The sequence below is a fragment of the Amphibalanus amphitrite genome, unplaced genomic scaffold, assembly GCF_019059575.1.
Source record: "Amphibalanus amphitrite isolate SeventyFive unplaced genomic scaffold, NRLGWU_Aamphi_draft 000923F_arrow, whole genome shotgun sequence".
Taxonomy (NCBI): Eukaryota; Metazoa; Arthropoda; class Thecostraca; order Balanomorpha; family Balanidae; genus Amphibalanus; species Amphibalanus amphitrite.
This window is the reverse complement of record NW_024882417.1, coordinates 272,295-284,931: the sequence shown is the minus strand read 5'-3', so window position 1 is coordinate 284,931 and position 12,637 is coordinate 272,295. Positions and strand designations below refer to the sequence as shown.

At 52.0% G+C, this 12,637-nt stretch overlaps 1 protein-coding gene across 4 annotated transcripts in view; it reads right to left on the bottom strand.

Annotated features, from left to right (window-relative positions):
* Positions 1–5,152: 5,152 nt before the first annotated feature.
* The window catches only part of LOC122368104 (ankyrin repeat and SAM domain-containing protein 1A-like), a 74,043-nt gene continuing 66,558 nt past the window's right edge, over positions 5,153–12,637 (bottom strand). For all 4 annotated transcript variants that reach the window (XM_043341750.1, XM_043341748.1, XM_043341749.1 and 1 more), the window contains 7 exons: positions 11,614–11,955; positions 9,569–10,059; positions 8,144–8,408; positions 7,654–7,840; positions 7,187–7,358; positions 6,561–6,698; positions 5,153–6,153 (listed from right to left, as the gene is read on the bottom strand). In XM_043341750.1, coding sequence (XP_043197685.1) covers positions 5,881–6,153; positions 6,561–6,698; positions 7,187–7,358; positions 7,654–7,840; positions 8,144–8,408; positions 9,569–10,059; positions 11,614–11,955 — 1,868 coding nt within the window. In that variant the 3' untranslated portion in view covers positions 5,153–5,880. The remainder of the gene's footprint in view (positions 6,154–6,560; positions 6,699–7,186; positions 7,359–7,653; positions 7,841–8,143; positions 8,409–9,568; positions 10,060–11,613; positions 11,956–12,637) is intronic.

Genomic DNA, 12,637 nt, shown 5'->3' with positions numbered 1-12,637 from the left:
AAAACTTTTGTCTTTCTCTTTTATACCAGATGTCATTGTTAAGTCATATTTTATTCATTTATGCACTAAGAAGAATGCAAATTTCTGCCTGCGTCATGTAAGAGCTATTGCTAGATGGTACATGGCAGACGCTGCCGATTGAACTTTTTCTATTACATTACACTTAAAAGACCTTACTCGTTTCTCGACTGCATATTCGTTAGATGAAAAATTAGAAAAAGAGTCAACGTAGTGGTAGCGGAAAGGAACTATAGGGCAACTAGTTATATCATCAAATTATTTTAAAAGTATTGCGTCAGTGGGCCATGGGAACTCCGTTAATTCGAGCTGTAAATTGCTTCGCGCCCTCTTGATGCCTGAGTAAAGCCAATGTTGAAGCCAAAGCTCCTGCTGCAGGCAAACGTTTTTGCAATTCAGTTTGAAAGAGCTTCTTCAGGTCGTTAGGTCTGGAGCTTTGCTCTAAATGACGTCATTATCTGTAGTATGCCCCTAGGCGGTTAACTGGCATAGCTGCTCAGAGAAGTGGGCACGTCATGGCGGCGCGGGCGTCGGCGAGCAATGCGAGGCCCTCAGGCTCGGCGCCGCTCGGGCTCAGGGAACCGCCGCCGGCGGCTGGTAGGGAGTAGAGACGGGGCGGCGAGATGAGTGTGTCATCGTGTTGTCGTACTCTTTACGATACTTATTACCCCATGAGATACTTATACGGGTCACTTATGTTTGGTGAATTCGGTGTAATGTTTGCATGAAAGCCAAAGAAGCGTTAGTTGTTGACCACATTTTGAAAATTATTTTTGCAATGACAATGATGTTGTTAATTGAAATAGGACTAATAAATTTAGTAAAATATTTGCCTCAAGCCCCACACACCGGTTTATTTGGATTGATTCATTTGGCTCCACAAGACTGGTTATTAGAAATGTAAAAGCAATAATGTAACAAGCGCGTGTGCTTACTGAAGAGGCGTTTGAAACAACAGACGATCAATCTGCAGCAGATTGACACAGTTAAATAAAACGGATCGGTAATTGCAGTATCAAACTATTTACTATGGCCACTGTGGAATCCAAAGGAGTTGGAATTTGTATGCTTTGTCCTTTCGCAATGTCCGAAATTAACAGCTGCCTTTTCATATTTTTTCGCATATAAATGAAACTTTACTTTTACCAAAAACAGTTGTTTTGCACTGCTCAGCAACACTTAAGGATGGAAATCCAGGTCGAGGAGTTTTTAGTGAATTTGGGGAGCTTTTTGTGGAGCATGACGCCCCAGCCGTCCAAGATTATGTTTCTAGATCCGTCAATGACCACCGATGGGTTTAAACGAATTGCATCGCACCTCTCCTTTGTGCATAGGTGCATGTTTCAGTTCCACAGTTGCTAAATGTTATGTGTGAATAACTGATAGAGATGATGACTACAATCTTCATCCTGTATAATAAGATGTAGGTACTCTTATTGGGCTGTTGTGGCCTTGTCTTGCCCCTTGGCCATTCTATGATGGTAGACTTGGCCATAGGCGCCCCACTTCGAATCAGATATGTCGCATCAAGTGCATCTCAGACCAACACAAATTCAATCCCAACGCATCGCTGCATAAGACCCTTTCAATCTAAACAAACAACAACGATCTCGGCTCAAGCCAAACGCCCAGACCACTGATACACCCTCAGGGCACAATTGGCGCGCTTTTTGGCCGCGGGGCACCGTTTCGAGGAGTGGCTGGGCGGCCCCACAGCACCATTATTATCGAGACTCGCGACGGCGGCAGCGGCGGCGGCGGCGGCGGCGGTGGCGGCGGCGGGAGCAGGCATTATTGGGCGCGAGCAGCCAAGCGTGATTGGATGGTGGGGCTGCCGAGCGTCGGCCGGTGGGCGGGTCTTAGCAACAATAGCGCGGCAACAGGCCCCGCCCCCGGCCCCGCCCCCTGCGCAGGGAGGTAGGATCCGGCTGCCGACGCTCTCCGACGGCGGAGCCCGATGGAGAGAGGGTGGCATTGCCGGAGAGAGCAGAGGAGGAGCCCAGCCGGTGATCGCTCGGCTAGACCGGCGCACCAAAGCGAAGGGAACGCGCCTTGACCCTGAAAATTAAATAGATACCAGATTGGTGGTCGGGCTGTCAGCTGGGCGAGTTTAGCTGAACTGCCGTTCGGGGTATCTGACCGGGCTGGCAATAGGCAGAAGTGGTTAGGTTGGCACCGTTTAGTTGGGATAGGTCTTACGCCGCGACATTCATTTTTCAAAGCTAGGCAATTACATTACCTATAGGCATACGAGTATTACTATCTGTGTGTCCATTAAAAAGAAGTCAAGAGGTAATATCGACATCATACCTTAGGTACTGTCCTATTGGCCGATTGACAGAGCAGGCCAGTAATGGATAAAAGCAATTTAAGTCGGCATTTCAGCCTAAACGTATAACAAACACTACAAACAAGCAGCCTTCGAGTAAGCTGTGTGGGTCGTGGGACCGCCACTTCGTCTAAATTTCAATTTAAAGGCAAGCAATGGCGATATCTTTATCTCTCATGCTTGAAACTCAACGTAACACTCTGGCGCTAAGCTACGTTTAAGTCCATGACATTTATTTTTTAAGTCCTGTCAGTCCTGTCGGTGTAAGGGATCGTTGCTGGTAAGTAGCGCTGTTACGGAGACAGTCGTGAGCGTCCATGCGTTGTGAGCGGCTTATTTCTGCAACTTAGACCGCTGCAGCGCGTCTAAGTACGCAAATGCTTCCGTGGCAGACCCGTTTCTGAGTCCGTGTAACGGTGCACCGCGCTTTTGTCATTCTCTTATGACACCCAGTGGGAGCTGCGCCGCAACCATTTAGGCATATTTCTATGCTGTTTGCTAAATTAATTTCTTACATACTTAATCGTTGTACTAAAGGTATCATGTTCATATACCCAAGGAAATTATAAGCTCAATAAAAATACGGTCGTTTCGATGTCAATAAGCTAAAACGTGACTATTGTTAATCTCGTTATATTTAATTTGCATGGCATTTATTTTTCTAGCGCAAGGCAACAGCCTGAAATAGGTAAACGCTTGTTCGTCTTCAACGGTTTGACGTACTACTGTTATCTGTGGTTTAACATTTAATTATTTTTATTAACGATCCGCCAGTTGGCCACGCAATGGCCTTATTATCACGACTTCCGGTACGACTCCACGACTCCACGTTCATCCGGTATCGTGACCGTCAGTGTGGTTTCATCATACTGTTCCGTTTGACTTCGTTTGCAATTCTGTGACTGATTCTACATATTCCATCATTCAGGTTTTTTATTCGGTATCATTCCCTGCAATTTTACGTATTTTCCTCTATAAAGTGCTTTTCCATCGGCTCGGTGCATTTCCGCTCACATTTTCCGCCCCTCAACCACACAGTGCCTCCCTATATCGGGTACTCCGAGGGCCTCGACCCTGTCCGAGACACTATCTGCGTGTGAGACGTGAGGCTGTCGGGGCTTCCCATTAGTACGGTCCGGTGAGTGCTAATAGGTAATTAGCGGAACAGTACGTAAGCGTGTGAGTTGTGTGTACCTACCTACGTTCTGCCTCCGACGTCAGAAGTTTTTTTCTTCTTCTGTTGCAAATGAGTGTCTGAGCTGTGGTCAGTGGTCGCAGGCTGGACGATTTGTGGTGAGATTGCGGTACCTAACATCAGGATATTTACCCGTAGTCTTCTTTGGTAACACTAACCTAAGGCATCTCAGAAGTATGGTGCTTCTGAGCTGTGTATGTTATGCATATATTTTACAGAATTCTTACTGGTTTATTTGTGAACATGAAGCATAACATAACGCTTAAATTCACTACATAGAAGATCAATAACAAGTCTTGCGCAGTGAATATTGTGGAAGTCAAATCGATGATTAAGAATGAAATTAGCAGAACGCATCAAGTCATCATTATCCTCATGCCTCAGCTCAAATCCGAATCAAACGGCCACTGGGTCGGTCAGTGGGTCAATTGGTTCAATCGGTCCAATTGGTCCGGTCTGGCCCGGCCGGTTTGTGTCTGCCCGTGGTGACGCGAGCCACCCGTCCCCGCTCGCCCGCTCAGCACGCCGGCATGCATGGGCGCAGCTCAGTGCGTGTTCAAAACGCCGTGAAATCGCGATATTGAGGCCTGGGTGGCGCGGTAGACGGCTGAATGGCGCTATTGAACCTGCTGTCGGCCGGACGGCGCCCGTGTCACCGGCTGGTGACAGCACGTGTCACCGACTGGTGACACCGCGTGTCAGTGTGTCACAACACCGACCACCGGCTGGAGGTGAGCGAACGGTAAATTAAAATATCGATCGTTAGATGAGACGAGAATACCGTTTGAAGCCGGTTGGATGTGTTGATGAGATGATAGGTCGTTTAGGTCGGTGCCGAGCCAATTGCAGACTACCTATGCTACCCATGCAACGTAAGCCACACAGTTTTGGTGACAGGATGTGTGCTCAACTACCGTAGACGAGACAACGGTTCTTATTCTGCAATAAAGATTTGATAATTCACTCAGGATGCCTCTGTTCTCACAGAATAACATCTGCATCACCATCAAGTAATCTCCCAGCCACTCGACTTCTGGTGTTTCATCCCACACTCTATCCATCTATTCCTGTCTCTCCTCCCCACCCTATCTTCGCCTTTTTCACCGAGCAGCGGAAAATCGCCCGCGGCGCCACACAAAGCCACTCTGGCGCCGGCCGAAGGCCCTCTCATGGACTCATTTTGCTCGATTTTCGCCGGCACATCACACGAACCATTAACCAGCGCTTTATCAAAGTCAACACGGCTCTCCATACTTGATAATGAGAATTTCATCGATTAAGCGGTGTCCATTTCTCATCCGACTGACAGAGATTTGTTGAGGTGGCGGACGGTGGCGGCGACTGGAGGTCTCCCCCGCCTGCCCCCGCCCCGTCCCACCCAGGGCACGAGCTCGCTCGCCCCGACTGCAGGCCTAATCCATCGCCAGGCTGCTCATTCAACAATAAAATACACGGAATTAGCATATAAATGGAGAACGAGTGGTGTCACAAAGAGAAGATTGGCAGCCGGCCTGTCGACAGTAGGCGATGATATGCCGACAAAAATCGCCCCGAGTATTCGCTCTTCCAGCGATTTTCCGCGGTCTGATTGGGTCGATAAACACAGAGAGTAGCTCATCACAGATATTTATTGGACTCGAAGCGAACGCCATTATATATGCATATATGCTTAAAGAAATATTAACGTTGGAATGGTAGACACAGTACCTTCCCGGCAGTCACATTCAAAGCCGGCCCAGCCCAGTCTCGGCCACACATACGTAGTACTTCTCTGTCTTGGCTGCAACGTTCCCTCTCAGCATCCCATACACGTCTGCCCCCGTGGGAGTCTGTACCCAAAGCATCTCATCTAGACAACATGACGAAAGGCCCGGACGGGCCAGCCGTCGATAAAACACCGCAACAGAGGTGGCAAACAAATCGAAATGACCAGCGGCAGCGGGCGGCTGCTCCGTCCGCGCGGCAGTGAACACTGCTCAGCGCTCCGCAGTCGGCGGCGCCCATCCAACACGACACGCGGAGACCCTTAGCCCCAGCGCTCATTCTCTATCCCCTGCCGCCCGTCCTTGAGCAGCATATCTTTGGTTCACTGCGGCCTCCTTCTGCCGCGTAACAACACTCTCCTCGGTAACAGGGCGGCGAAGGCGGCTCCGCTTCCACCCGCGCGCCCCGGCAACATTTGTACAGTCGACTGGATGACTACTGACTAGCGTATTCAGCTCGATACGTCGCCCCTGTCGGGCGAACTGGCCGGGCCGCGGTTGGCACGTCAACTTCAGCTTGGCCCCGCAACCGCTAGATGTCACTAGAAGGTGCCGATCTCGCGGCTCAGGGTGGGTCAGTCGGCGAGCGGCGGCGGCCGGTCGTCGGCCGGCGCCGCCGCCACCGCCGCCACCGCGGGGGTTGTGATCTGGTTCACAGAGTGGCTGCGCGCGTGCGTGGCGGCGGTGGCCGGCCGGACGATCTGCTGCGCCGACTGGGAGCGGTGGTGGCCGCTGAGGGCCAGCTTGGAGTCGTCCGACTGGTTCAGCAGCGCCCGCTCCCGGATAGCCAGCTGGTAGGCCACCTCGAACGCCTGGCCCAGCGTCAGAATTATCTCCGTGGCCAGGTCCTGGGAGGAAACAGACAGAATCCGTTACGATCGTCCAACACACATTAGATGCGATTGGTGCATAAAAAACGACAATGCCCCGGTCGACCAGACGAAAAGCAAAATAAAAAAACAGCATTCAACATAATGAATGACAACAAAAATGAATGAACATAATGATTCGAATGAAAATGAATTCAACATAATGAATGACAACAAAAATGAATCAGTATCAGACAAGAATAGCAGGAAAGCTCCTCTACCCTAAATGCAGCGTGAAATCAGAATTACAACGGCAGCCCTACTGCAAAACATCTGTCCAAACTTCCAAGGCTAAACCCTAAGACAATTTCCGGACCAGTGACCAACCTCTCCCTGCCTTTAATGCCGGGGACAGCTTCCCTACTCGCCCTCCACCACTCTCTCACCATGGTCTGCACTCGGAACACGTGACAGTAGTGGCAGCGCGTGTCCAGGTCCTTTGTGATGTAGGCAAAGTGCGAGAGGTCGTCGGCGTCCTGACACGCGCAGTGGATGTTCCGGATCTCGTGTTCACACACCAGTTTCTGAGGGGACGCAGGGCGCAAGTGTGAGCCGGTGGAGCAGCAGAACGGACCGAACCGGTGCTCCTCGGCCGAGGAGAGTGCCAGGGGGCGCCGTCTGCGTCGGGACCAGCGGAAATACAATTGGAGGGAACAGTTTCAGTTTCTAAAATATCATCATCAATGTGGTAAGTTCCTTTCAATGATCGTCAGCATGTACCTGGATGGAAAGTTACATGAAACAAAAGGTGGTTATGTTCGATGATCATGAACAAGCCACCAGACAATCCTGTTGATACATAACACTGCATTCAAAACAGAAGCCATAACGTCGACCATCCAGCGTTTACCAGTGCGGCACTAGTTACTCATCCTTTCCCACTCCTTGCATCCCAGCATCAAGCAGTCCCACCAACCTCTTCCCAAACCATAACCACACACGTTATCCAACCTCACTTATCAACTCCTCTCACTTCCCATCTGATCACTTTCTCTCACCCAGCCCTTCTCACCTGGGTGTGAGCGTCCAGAAAGCGGACTCCGGAGTGTGAGATGGAGAGGACAATTCGGGGCACCTTCCGCATCTGGCTGCTGGTCTTCTTCAGCTTCTGGATGCTCTTGCGGGTGGATTCGGTGCCCCGTACCTCCTTGACCAGAGTTGATCCCAGGTACTCGGCGATATACCTGACGAACGATAAAGTAGTCGGATTACATCAAGGTTCGACACATGGGGGTCCCTGAGTATGTTTTAGCAGGTCATAGAAACAGTTTCAATATCTTTATATCATTGGCTCGTACTGAGTATTTCAAAAGACAGCCCGGGCAACTCTCGTCATCTCATGGCCAAGACTCTCATCCCTCATGGCAGTGTTAAATAAGTAGCCTTGCAAATTCCACCTTGTGCATTAGTGCCTTCCGTCCTAACCCCCCCCCCCCCCACCTCCAACCCACACCATGGTCCCGGTCTCACCACACTCACTGTATGCTGGAGTTGACCAGATGATGTGGCTCATGGCGCCACTGGGTGGCCATCACTGCCGGTACCCCCACCACCAGCTGGGACGGGTCGCGGATCTTCAGAGCTTCCTGCTGCCGCCGCAGTGTGTCGCCACCGGCGCCGTCCTCGACCGCAGCTGTTCGGTCCTCGCCGCTGCCACTGCTAGAGCCTGAGACACGGTAAAAGGGGACAGTGTTGGCCGGTACAGTCGATATATAAGGCAGGCAGAATAAGTATTGAATGAAATTAACAAAATATACCGACAACCTTCGCTAAAAAGGAAGCGTTTCAGTGCAGCTGCAGTACAATGACCAGCAAACGAGGTAAATACAACACATGAATCGTTACTTACTTAGCGCAGACAATTAATGCCAACAAACGTAAGCCAAGAAACTTACTGGCTAGAACTACAACATTAAACCTCTACGGGTTTCTCCGCGCTCACTCACAGCTCTCTGCTCTCCAATCTCACCTCTTCCCCGCCGTCTGCTGGGTTTGGCCGGCGGCGGAGGGGGCGGTGTCTTGCCGTGACCGTTGGTCTTCTCCGCGCCCCTTCGCTCCTGTGACCCTCGCTCCTGTGAGGCACGCTCCTGTGAGACGCGCTCCTGTGAGCTGCGGTCGGGTGACGGCCGTGGCAGAGTGTAGTCCTTGAACAGAGATTCCTCTTGGTCTCGGTCGCGTTCGTCCGTTATCGGTAGGTCTTCCAGGTCCGTCTGAAGCCGCGCCAGTTTTGAGTCCTGGCGGCGGGAGAAAAAGCTTGTTATGGAAAAGAGCTAGCTAGCTAATAAGCTAGTCGTATGTGGTAAAACTCATTGCATTCTATTGCACGCGTTCAGCATGATAATACTCTGTGGTACTATGCTAATCAATTTATCAATGTTGAACATCGTTGACAGAAGCCTCGTCAAAAGAAAGGAAAACACCCATCGAGAACAAATTACATCGGAGAGCCAGGCCCCATCAGCACCTCATTTCTCGACCTTGTCAAGGCCAGCTATATCGTCCAGCACATGGCCTCGCGGGCGCCACTCCAACCCAAACAGCCCCCGGGACGAGTGAAGTCGTGTTTGACAGGGCGCCGCCGGCGGGCCGCCACGCGTCCATTCGGCCCATTCGTCATGATGGTAAAACAAATACCAACAGGGTCGGTGTCACGCCAAATCACCGTTCCGCCGCCAAAGTCCTCCAGCGCGCTGCCAAACGCGGTCGGAGGGACAGACTTCAAAGGCGACTTCAAATAAACAGAGTCGCCTGCGTGCAGAGTAATTACCGTCTGCCAGGCTTCCGGCAGATCGTAACGATTATGATCGTGAGTGCAGAGATATGAACATCTGCAGGGTACTAGGATGAGGTCCTCTTCTCGCTTTACCAGGGTATGGAACTCACCACTATGAAACTACTCACGAGGCACTGGCCCCCGCCTTCCCACTATCCGTTGCACCGCCTGTCACGAAGCTGGCAGCCGCCCCGTACACACGCGGAGCTGTATTGTTTCAGACGCCGAGGTCAAACAAGCCGTCCATCCGTAAGCCCGACAGCGACTCGGTAGGGTGGTGGGGATCGGGAGAGAGCGCCAGGAGCAGTCAGCTGGGATAGGGAGGGAGAGAGGAAGGGAACTTCAGTAGCTGATACGGAGCTGGAGATTCCGCCGCATTAATTGAGATAAATTGACGGAGCAGTGCAGTGTGCACCCATCAACTGTCACTAAACTGGTAATAAAAATAAATGATGCCAGCCGGTAACGCCTTCATATCTCTCAACGTGATACCTACTGCTCTCATCTAGTTAAGAAAGGACGACGAGAAATCAAGCCCACATCACACAGGACCCACGGCCTCAAAATACCCTAATTCTCTGATCGACTACCAACCCGACCCGTGCGGCCACAGGTACTCACCAGATCGCTCAGCTCTGCGCCGGGGTCGGCTCCCTGTCTCTCCGTCGGCGCCTCCTTCTCCTCCGTCGGCCTCAGCGAGAGCAGCATCCGCTTCAGGTGTCCGGGCTTCGTCACTTCCAGCACGGTCACCAGCTCCATCTCCCACACCTTTCTCACCCGCTGCATGTCCGTGTACAGACTCCGACTGAACACATCTGAATACTGTTCGAGCCGCAGAGCCCGCAGCCAGCCGGGTACCGAATCAGCAGCGGCCGCCAGCTGGCGAGCGCGACTTATGCCGTCAGGTAGCTGGACGGCGGCGCTCAGTAAGGTAGCACGGGCCTCTGGCTCGTCCACTCCCGCCTGGAGGAGGTCTGACTCGTCCAGCACGCCGCGGACGAACTCTAAGTCGTCATAGCCGAGCTCGAGGAGGCGCAATTCGTACCGGGCCAGGCCCAGGGTGCGGAGAAGTGAGGAGATGCCGCCGCCGGCCGACGCGCGATTCTCCTGGGCTGAAATGAACGTCGGGTAGCAGTCAGAACAGCGCGGGGCACGGCCGGTCTCAGTGACAGTCGAGCGGCGTGGAAAACGATCTGACGAGGGGACGAGTACAAATCAAAGTTGTATCTCAACACTTTTTTTAAAAGAAAGATCCGATCTAGCATGAATCATTTATTTATAATCAGACGAATTTAAAAAGCCGAGTTGACACGTGCAGACACGGCATGCAACTCGTCTAGGCGACAGCACATTCATACAGGAAATTTGTGCGGTTCATGCAGGCGTTGCGCACAATTCATGCAGGCGAAGGCACAATTCATGCAGGTGGTGCGTATGTACAATACATGCATGATGCAGCTGGTGCAGAATCTACGTGCAGGCAACTGCACACACACACGCACTGAAGACCATACAAAGTTGCATGCACCGAGATAGGAGTTAGTAGTGCTAATCAGCCAACGACGCTTAGAGAAGCATGGCATACAATGCGTACAGCAATCAGCATACATCATACAGTGCGAGCAAGCACAAACCAAATTTCGAAAAAATTCAACCAATACAAGACCTCCTACAAGCTACTTTATCGCCTGCATTCGTCTGAACGCCGTCGCACCAAAAGCTCGCTCCTCCCAACATTCTGACTCGCACGCCTCCACGCCGTATGACAGAGTCCTGGCACAGTCCCTGGGGCCTCTCCCATGTCAAATCACACCAGACACCGACCTAATATCCCTGGCTGGGAGCGTCGTACACACACCAGCTCATACATCAGACCGGGCCGGACCTTCGGTGGCGATCGTCCTCAATAATCACCGCCACTCAATCGCAGTGACGGCCGCCATTCAGCTCTAAATAGCGCCAGTAGAGCGTCATTGTCACGCGTCTGTCCGCCTTTTGTCAGCCAATCATAGTCGGTGAGAGCAGCCACAAGTACAGGGTGTCACCGAACAAATGCGGCCATCTGCAGAATTTTACAGGGAAAATTCCCAAGGTGGCGATAAATCACACGGCTCGCTCACGGTGGAGAGGGTGGCTTGTTCGCCAGGTTCTCACACCTAGCTATTGTGGCTTTCTATGGCCGAACACCGTTAGAAGTGAGGTGTGAGCCATGTCTGACCCTCCGCGCCAGCTCGGAACAAGGTCAAGTAATTTCCACCACATTATTACCAGTCTCAAGCTGTCCAAGGATGGATGGTCCCACACTCACCCGCGGGCAGACTACTTCTCCAGTCTAAACTACTTCAAAAGCAATTACTTAGCTACCATACAGTGCGGAGTTCGTCGCTTTGCGTCAGCTCTAATCATGCTCTTCGGGTTCTTGGACGTGAAAGCAGCACATCAAATCATACACATTCCGACACAGATGAGCGATCAGCCATGCAATCCACTAACCACTTGACAGTAACTATCAACTACGAGGCAGGGTCAACTACTAAGCAATGCCAGCATGCACTAGAGCCACACATATCTCTGCATTTCACATCGCCACCACCCACCACTGACTTTCATTTCAGCACCCGCCACCGTCCATCACACACTTTGGCACGCCACCGCGGCCGGCTCACCTCTGCGATTCTGCAACTCCTGGTCGATCTCGGACATGATGCCGTCGCCGTAGGAGGCCACGATGTCGTACACCTTGTTCCACTCCTCCTGCTCGTTGAAGGGACTCAGAATGACCAGACTGGAGACACGCTGGTCAGTGGCGGCGTTGCCGGCGGACGTTCGACCCCGGCGGAGGACCAGGTCGGGCTCGCTGGCCCCGGAGGCCGCGGTCGTTGCCGAGGAGGACATGCGGACGTTCTCGTAGGCTGGCAGGGTGGTGGGTCTGTCGGGCCGGCGCGGCGCGGGCACCGGCACCACTGGAGCGTCGGAGAGGAGGCCGATCACTGAGCCGCGGTACAGGCCTGCCGCAGAACAGAGAGGAGATGCGTTAGATGATGGTGTAATGGGTAATAGGGAAATAACAGAACGAGAATGAAAAGCCAACGGTGAACATTAAGTACACTCGCGTGGTGGCATGGTTTTAGTTTTAACTAGCAATGACTCGAGACTCAAAGAATCGTATTGAACCCATAGTCTCTAAACATCAACCGACCCCCTGCAATACATGACAGCTGTGCCCGCCCACCCAGTGCCAACATATCGTGTCAATAAGCGACAGTTGCCGCCCATCAAACTTCATCAGACAGAAGAGGGCAGGACGAACAGTTCACATGAACCAAGATTACTTTACTACTCTGAACGTGCACTGTGTGAGTCTGGCGCCGACGGGCAGCTCAAGTGAGCCGGTCAGTAATGGTATCCCTATATTTTATGGCCTTGGGTGATCCCTTCTGCAGCAATATTCAGCCAAAAGGGTGCCTGTCCGTGAAAGGATACCTCTTGACATAAGTCACAAACACAGGCACTCAAGTCCTGACAATCACAGGCACTGGGTTATAACGGGTCAACGTAGCGGCAGACGAGCAGCGTATAGTGGATCGCAGGGCTGCCGGCCGCGAGAGCCTCGTCCAGGCTACCTCCCTACATTTTCCTACACCTCTATGACCGGCTATAACCTCATACCACCACTATACAACGGTCTAC